The sequence below is a fragment of the Antrostomus carolinensis genome, unplaced genomic scaffold, assembly GCF_000700745.2.
Source record: "Antrostomus carolinensis isolate BGI_N321 unplaced genomic scaffold, ASM70074v2 scaffold49735, whole genome shotgun sequence".
In the NCBI taxonomy this organism is placed as follows: domain Eukaryota; kingdom Metazoa; phylum Chordata; class Aves; order Caprimulgiformes; family Caprimulgidae; genus Antrostomus; species Antrostomus carolinensis.
The window spans coordinates 6,709-15,505 of record NW_010319352.1 but is presented as its reverse complement, the minus strand read 5'-3'; the positions used below and the strand labels follow the sequence as shown (position 1 = coordinate 15,505).

General features: G+C 38.2%; 1 protein-coding gene across 1 annotated transcript; it reads left to right on the top strand.

Moving 5' to 3' along the window:
* Window positions 1-1,969: 1,969 nt before the first annotated feature.
* SLC66A3 (solute carrier family 66 member 3) lies at window positions 1,970-7,901 on the top strand (the record flags this gene model as incomplete). The annotated part of the gene is made up of 6 exons (XM_010169212.2): window positions 1,970-2,052; window positions 2,503-2,572; window positions 3,193-3,250; window positions 4,457-4,577; window positions 5,800-5,841; window positions 7,813-7,901. Coding segments are annotated over 6 exons (463 nt in total), but the record flags the coding sequence as incomplete, so codon positions are not given.
* Between the last annotated feature and the right edge of the window lie 896 nt (window positions 7,902-8,797).

Below are 8,797 nucleotides of genomic sequence, written 5' to 3'. Positions count from 1 at the left end.
CCTGCCTTCGCTGGGCCCACACACTCCTTGGGGCAGAAACTGCCTATTTTAAAGCATTTCCGCACTGTTGGTTAAAGGGGAACTTGGCTTTTTTAACTTGCCCAAAACCAACCCGTGCGTAGCTGGAGGTGACACGTACGGTTGGGTTTAAGCCATGTGTTTAGGTAAGTGGTCCCTGTGCCCTGCTGGGCGGGTAACCGTACCAGTTAGACAGGCTTCTCTCACCCAAGTAAGTAAAACACAATTACTCTTTAAGAAAATTACAAACCTTGTCAAACTCCAAAGGTTTGTCGGTCTGTAGTATGCTTAACATGGGCTGGACTCATTCAGTCTTGCTTAAAGATTGTATAGAGTGGAAAATAAATACAGAAACTCTGTACATGTAGATGTGGGTACAAGTGTGTGAGAGAACATACCTTGGAGAGCCTTGTATTTGCCGAAGCGAGGGATGGAGGTGGCTAGAACATCCAGCTGGATGGCTGCTAGCTCTCTGCGCCGAGCTAAAAAAGGGCTTTTTATTCAGAAGAATCACCTCACAAAACCAGCATGATGTTTCTGAACACGCCTGTGCCTCATCTTCAGTTCGGGGCACAGCTGCTGACCCCGGTCCGGCACTGGGGAGGCTCAGGCGTACGGACACCTTTCTGCACGTAGCTGTGCAGAATCCCCTTGGTCTCGCTGTGGCCGTTTGGTGCCCACGTTTCTCCATGGCACAGAACCTCTGTTGTTGCATTTTACCCTTAATACACCTCAGAGTAAGTGAGCTAAATTCTAGTGCAAGCAGAGAGAACTTACCCCACAGCCCCAGCTGAAAAGCATTTTAAAAGTCATTCATGTGTGTTGGTGTACATTAAAGAGGCTTTATAGGTAATGTTTCAGATGAGCATGAAGAAGCTGTCAGTGTCTCCTCAGCACCTGTGTGATAATGACAGTACCCACACCACTACAGGTTCTGCATCCGCTCTGGGCAAAACTATTTTGGAAGAGTTGCGACAAGGCTTTTTTGAAACATTTCTTGGGATTGTTTGTTTATTTAATAGACTATTTATCCTGCAACCTTTAAAGACCTTGGGTCCGGTTGCAGAGAGCTTTGGGGCTACTGGTGCTGCAAACTGGGATGGTTCTGCAGAGTCAGAATGCAGTGAGCTGGCAGAAGAGTGACACAGAAGCATGGTGCTGATTCCAAGGAGTATAATTTGACCCTGCAAGAAATAAGACTTCTAGGAAGTTCAAGTGTTTCAGTTCTGGGTAAAAGCCAGTTTCTTACAAGGCAGGCAGTTCCTTATACCATCTTTCTATGCAGAAACCATCAGTTTTTCCTTACATAAAACTATGCCCTGAGAATCCTTTTTTATTTTCTCTGCAGCCTTGAAGTTTCTGTCTAACCCCATGGACTTGCATGAAAGTTGAAGAAAGTTAAGAAAACATGATAAAAGTTCAGTTCATTTTAGATACTATATTGTGGATTGGCAGGAAGGAGAATTGACATTGTTTGGTGCATTTAAGAATATACTCAGTGTGACCAGTACAGCTACACTGGGCAATCCTATAACAGCATAGTCTAGACAGCTTGGAAAGAGGTTTTCTACTCCTGTAAAACTTGCTTAATGTAAAGATTGAACTACAGACATAAATAAAGAAGGCAATTGCAAAGAGAAGGTATTTTCTAGGTCTGGAAGTCTTTTATTTCTTTCTCATCATTGTAATTAATAAAATTATGCCTTACACCCTGTGACACAAAGACCTTGACAAGAAGTGTGGCAGCTCTCTACATCTTATTCTATTTGAGGGTAACAGAAATAAGATTACAGAATCATCAGGCTTGTACTTTGTCTTCATATTTGTTTGATCAGTTTGACAGCTACACCTCTCTGGAGCCTTTTGTCACAACCAAAACAATAAAAAAGAAGCTGTGAAGGAGCTGTCCTGTCCCTTCATGCAGTCACACCATTTTGTGTCTTCTGTTCAGCTTCCTTGTGTTTCTGAGGTACCAGATCTATTATGGTTACCCTCTGCAGACATACCTGGAGTATCCCATCATCATTGCACAAGGTAATTTTTTTAAGCCATGCTTTGGAAATCAAACAGGGCTCATTCAGCACTCCAAGGATCTGCATGTAGGTACAGTACTCCACTGCAGTGATGTGAATCCATTGACCAGTTCTAGCCAGAGTCGGGGGAAGGAGGGAATGAACATCTCAAATATAATTGAATTCTTATAAATTTTATGAAAATAGAGGGTCAGATAGAGGAGAAAGATCGAATTAATACACACACGCTGGAGTTGCAGTGTAAGCTCATCCTTTATCCAGTGACTCTAGATGGGAGAGAAACATTATAAACAGTCCAGACTTTTAAGAAAAGCTTCGTTTTGGAGCTTGCAGTGTTTTGGACATCAATCAAATTTGAGAGACAAAACCTGTAAGAAACGAGTTTCTGTAGATGTGGTGCCCAGTGTAACTTCTCTCCTTTCTCTGACGAGCAATCTTTTCTTTATTTCAGATGTCATTCTCCTTTTGTTTATTCTGCGCTTCAGTGGAAACATGAAACAAGCTTTGTTCTATGCAGTCACGTATCCTTTGAAATCTGGAAATTTTGGTTTATGTAGCTTGTTTGGTAGTTCTTTGCATAGCAGCTATGTCATCGTTTGGTTTGTGCTACCATTGTAAATCATGTTCAGCCACCCCTCAACATGCATTCCACATTCACAAGCTGATTTCTGGGATCGCAGTAAAATCCCTACAAGAACTAAGCTTTATATGTAGCTGTGCTTTAGAAGACCCACAACTGATAAGGAGTAAGACAAATTCTTAATTTACATCTTTGCTAGAGATGCAGGGTGAAAATGATGAATCCTGCCCATGCAGACTGTCCTTGCTATGATGAACACAGCAGTGTACTGTTTGTTTGTTTTTTTAAATAGGATTTGGGCTTAAATCTCAAGACTTGCTCTTTTGTACAGCTCTCGAGAAACTCCAGGCACTGTTCAACTGAAGGCAGCGTGAAAAATAGGAACACTTCGTGTTTCAACCAATGCTTAATATATTTTATCTAGGTTGTATAGTCTGTTATAAAGTTTCAGTAAGATTATTTCCATATGTTTTTTTTTTTAAATTCTATAATTCCCCAGGCAGTTTCAAGAGCTACACTATCCTAGAATTTTCAGTGCTATGGAACTTAACATAATGTAAGATTCTGGGGGGGCTGGTACATGCTGACACTGCGGAAGTGGATAATTGACCTGGCCATGGTAAGTGCTGCATGATTATTTGAAATTAGGTCCACATATGAAATATTGTTTTTTTTCTGGATGTCTTGATCAGTGAAATCTGTCCTTATATTTGTCCTTGGAAGAATTAATCATTTGGGTTAGCTTTCAAAACAACCCCACTGTTTCACTTCTGTGAGTAGCTGGAAAACATAGCACTGGCAATAGAGACTATGAAAAAAAAAATGTTCTGAGGTAAAAAGTTGTTGATTGTGATGCCTTAATTAAAACTAGCAAAGGCTGAAGATGTTGAAAAAACATTGCTTCTTTAGTCCTAATGACATAATCCCCATCAATAAATCTTAAAAATTACAGGAAAAGAATAGAGCATCAGTCAAAGCATTTGAAATAGGGAATTTTAAATATTTTACATGATTTTTTTTCCTTCTTGTCCTGGAATTTTGCAAGAATAGTATCATCTGATAATGCCCTACACAGGCTAAAGATGGTCTTTGCCCTTTTTATCAGAAGACAGAAAGTTAAAGTTTAATTGAGATGAACTGGCGTTGCTCATGCAAAAGATGATACAAATGGAAATAAAAGCTTCTAAGCCTAATACTGATCCTTACTTGCGAGGGAAACCCGGGCATGCCACAGAGATCTGTGTGGAGGTCCCCTCTGCCCGCTGCCTTTGCAAAATCCCCCTTAAAAGGATGACAGGGTGAATAGTCTGTTCCCCTCATTACTTTTTCCCACCAATTGGACTCATTTTCCACACATTCTTGTCGGTTTTCTCATTCTTTTCTGGTTTTGCTTGCCAGACATAATGCTAACAGATGGTCTGAATCAACCTTGCTGTTTAGACTAGATCAGTCTCATTTTAACTAACTTGTGTAAACAGTTTTGTGTAGCAGGTTGAGAGGCTTTTTTATTTCTTTGCTTATTGTATTTGCCTCCATCAAGCATTTGGCAATAGCAATAGCAATTGCTGTGCTCTTTGAGCTTCTTCCTGGGCAGTACCTGAGAAACCAGTTCCTTGCTTCTGGCAACTTCAATTTTTTGCTTCACGGTTCCCTAGTAAGAAGCTGAATTGTTTGGGTTGCAAAATACTGAAAAAGTTTGGGATTTTTAAAAAATATTGTAAAAGAAAAAGCTAGTCCTGGTTTTTTTTAGTAGCCATAAGCTAAACACTCGGATAATACAATGGCTGAGGCAGAGGTTCTTTCTCTTTTTGTACCTGCTTTTCAGAATTTGTGTACGCTCATCAGTGCAGCCAGTAAGCTGGCTCAGCTGCGCTGTCTCTGGCAGACAAAGGATTCCGGACAAGCAAGCGCCCTGACCTGGAGTATGTCTGCATATACCTGCGCAAGTAAGCTATGGGCAACTTGGGGCAAAGCACTCAGTTTTCCTTTTTTAAAGCCATATCTCCTCCTAATGCCTCTTTCAATAGATCTTTACTCAAGCATATTAGATAAAATATCTTGCCTGATGTAGTTTCCCTTAATGCCAACTTCTGAGACTCAGGTACCACACACTCTCTTGAAATCAAGTTTTATAATTGACACCAGCTCAGTCACAGTAACACTGACTGAGAAAACATCAGTGTGGTCAAAGGAACCTGATACAGTTGAAATAAATGAAAGTCAGTCTTTATGGGGAAAAGATTTCAGTGTTCTGGGATTTAAGAAAATTACTAGTGATCCAGCATGAAAAGGTGCTAAATTTTGTAGTTAAGACAGTCAGACAACACTAATTCTGAAAAGTCATCTACAAATACACACTTAATGCTGAATTCCTTTAACTCTATGACTGCATGTAAATACATGTCTCAACAGAGGAGAATTTAAGAAAGTACAAAGAACAGTGACCTGTGCAGTTCATGTGTTAATTACCTAGTGGTCTGCGTGAACAGTTCTGCAGCCATTTGTCAGAAATGCCTTTGTCATATTCACAAAACTTGTTTAAAATATTCTTACTATAGAACATAGTGATGCTGGCTCTATTTCCCTGTGAAACAAGTGTTTTAAAGTCAGTAATTAGAAGTTGTGGTATGTTTGCTGAACAAAGGCAATAAACTTTGTAAATGATTTTAGTCTGCTGCAAAAGTGAAATACTTAGTGTTTAGATTTGCTGTGGGAAGGAAAGCTGAATTCCTTTTATTTGCAGAAGCCTAAAAGCACGCAGGTGAACACGGACAATGGTTAAGTCATGCTAACTCCATTGTGGGTGTAGCTCAGGATCAGCTATTGAGGGAAGGGACTGAACAGAAAGAGAAGCAGTAAACTGACCACATCCAATTTAGTGAGATAGATAGACAGAAAAATTCTAATTATATCAGTGATTTTCTCATCTAAAAAGACCCTTAATACAGTGTCAGTCAGCTTTGAGAGCTTGATCTCTGAAGCTAAAATAGTGAACAGTAGAAGCACTAAAAGTGGGAATGTCTATACAGTGTGCATTTTCATGCAAGATTATCCTCTGTTGAAAAATAGGTATGTGGTGGGTTGGCCCTGGCTGGATGCCATCATCATTTTTTAAAGGTATAAACATGTCATATCTAGTCCACTAATCAGAACTAATTCAATTTACAGCAAGAATAGTTACAACCGTAATGACTACGAATGATCTCGCAGGTGAGTAAAGTGTGGAATTGCCTGCCTGTCCCAAGATAACAGCTACTGGTCATTTTTAGCTATTCTGTAAAAGCATTTGTCTGGTCTCAGAAGAACAAACCATCGACCTGGGCATTCAGCATGGTGAGGGAAGGAGTTACTGCTAAGAAAGTAGCACAGGATTACAAATCAGTCAAATACCTGGAGAAAACAAAACAACCTGGTTACGCTTCTCACATGGTGACAAGTGGTCCAAAAGCCATTATTTTTTTCAAAAGGCAAATGCACTATAAAATTAACTTAATTATGAAAATAGAAGAATAAAGCATTAAAGATCTTCAATATTTAAATATATAAATAAATTTGGTAAAATAGAACTTTAAAAATCTATAATAATTGAGTGATAGCTTTACAAATAATAAGTGTTTCCTTTTCTTATTGTGGGATTTGTGCACTAAAAAATTCTTCTAGAAAACTATTTAAAGTTCAGCTTAGTATATAAATAGTGTTCGGCACAACAACCTGTTTATGGCAGGCTGAAAATTAAACAGTAGGCTGGTAAGAAACTCACAAAAAAACTGTCTTAAAATAAATTATTGGCATCTGATTTCATTATAAAGCAAATTTATTTAACAGCTTCTTACCATCCTGACAAAACTGAAAGAGCTAAGCAGTGCAGCAGATTTTTCAATTAGTGGTTTGAAATCAAGACTTGGTAGATGCAAGAACAGTAACAAAATCACATTGTACTTTATTTGGTGGATCCTTGTTGTAGTTCAAAACTGGTATTTCATCAGAAATGTCGTATGAATGCTTTTTTTTTTTTTAAGCAGTCTTCTGCAGCACAATAAGGCTTTAGTTTTACAAGCTGCTGAAGTGGCTCTTTCACTGGAAAAGGAAGTCCCCTTTTCAATCACTCATCTTCACCCCTGTGCTTGCTGCTTTCTCTTTGCCTGAGTAAGAGTTTGTGGGGCCACACAGTTAACTGGATCACCAAAAAATTGGCATACTGCACACACAGAAATTTAGTCCGGGTTAGTTACCGAGTTCAGTTCACCCACAGCTACACACTTACACTGATTAAAAGCAAGAGAGGTATATTAGTTATATCAAGGGCAGGAAGGAAGGGAGAAAACCACCATGAAATAAAGTAAGAAGCTGGCTCTGGTTAAAGCTGATTTTTAAAATACAGCAGAATACACTTTGGAACATGGAAGAGATGGCAGCAAACACTGATACTGTGCTGCTCTGATGGAAAATGTTTCCTGCTAACTTCTAACACCGATCACTTTGGCATGTTCATCTTGGTTTCATACACATGTATGAAACTGTCAAACATCATGTATTTCTGAAAGAAAGGTTTGTGCACGTCTGTGAAAATTGCATTTACCAAATGGATATTAGCTATACTGTACTTCAAATTGAGATGTCACAGGCAGAGATACTATGCTTATTTTGATTTTAAAAAATTCTGAAAGTTAATCAAAATACTGAAAAACTGCTTCTTAGTTGTCAGATTTCCTCTCATTAAAATCTGACAGATACGAGTATTTCTTGTCTCCCCAAAGTCTAAACTAAAAAGATGGCGGCAGAGAATAATCTCTTTATTATAAACAACACACACAACTATAAAGAACATGTGAGCTTCAGCTTTGAGTTTAATTTTAGGTGTAAATATAAATTTATATGAAGCTACTCAAACTTGTACTAATCTCCTGGTTTTGTTACAAAAGATTTAAAGGCACTGTAGTGCATTACTTTCAGATACCATTCAGAAGTGCTAAATGTTCTTCTCTGCTATATTTACTTCGAGAAATTCTGGGTTCCTGAACCTGGTAATTTAAACTAATTGACTGAAAAGAGTTGCAGAATGGGAACTCGCCCATTTGTACACCAGTGCTGGTTTACAAAACAATGTGTCTTCTGAAAATGACACCTGCTGGTTTTTTTGGATTTACACTCACAAGTTTTTTTTTTTTTTTTCCATTTTAGTTCTCATCCGTTTCATAACCATGCTCATTCTCAATATTTGGGTCACAGCCACAATCCTGCACTACAGGAAAACTAAAAAGACTGATTAGAAGGCACTCATCAGCACACAACATAGTTACCATCCAAAAAACCTGACACAATTAAGCTTAAACACCAGAACAAAGTCTGAGGAAGCTCTCTCTCTTTTAAGCCTAGTATTTATCCCTTAGGATAATTAGTACAGTCATACTTATTTTATCTTAGAAATAATTCTGATAAGATACTTAAATTAAGCAGCATATTTTTATTGGTCATTTAAGACAAATTTCACTCATACCACATTTTCTCTGGACTTTTTTACTAAATGAACAAAGTATTTTGTATTTAGATGTTTATATATTCTTCTATCGCTTCAGTACTTTCTGGTTACATATAAGCAATGTTCTTTAATTATACAAGATCAGTTTTGCACCAACATAACAACTCCTCTTTCTGCATCTGCCGCAAGTTTGAAAAACAACAGATGTTTGTCTTCTTCTTGCAAGCAACTCGGTTAGTTCAACATGAACTATCTGTATTTTGGGATGAAGAAAATCTGAGTCAAGGCCCAATTAAAAATAAGGTTCTAAATGCGTTTTACTAAGTCACAAATCCGGTTGGGACTGTAGCGCTTACGTGCAACACTGAAATGGAACAGCCTGTCTGTGCTGAAGAATGTAGAGTTTGCTTCAATTTTTACTTCGGAGATTCTAATCAATTTGTAGTAGGTATATTAAAAAAAGGGAAAAGGATATTCTTGAGAACTATTAATGGGGGATTTTGCTTTTGGAAGCAATGCCTTTCCAACCAAAAGTTATAGCAGTAATCATACAGCTTGCCTTCATTTCTCATCACATTCTCCAAATTCAACAGATACGCCTTTTCAAGTGATTTCTTACAGTATTACTGTTGCTTGGCAAGTTAAAACCAAGGCACCCTTGGTCCTGACACTCTTGAAAACCATATG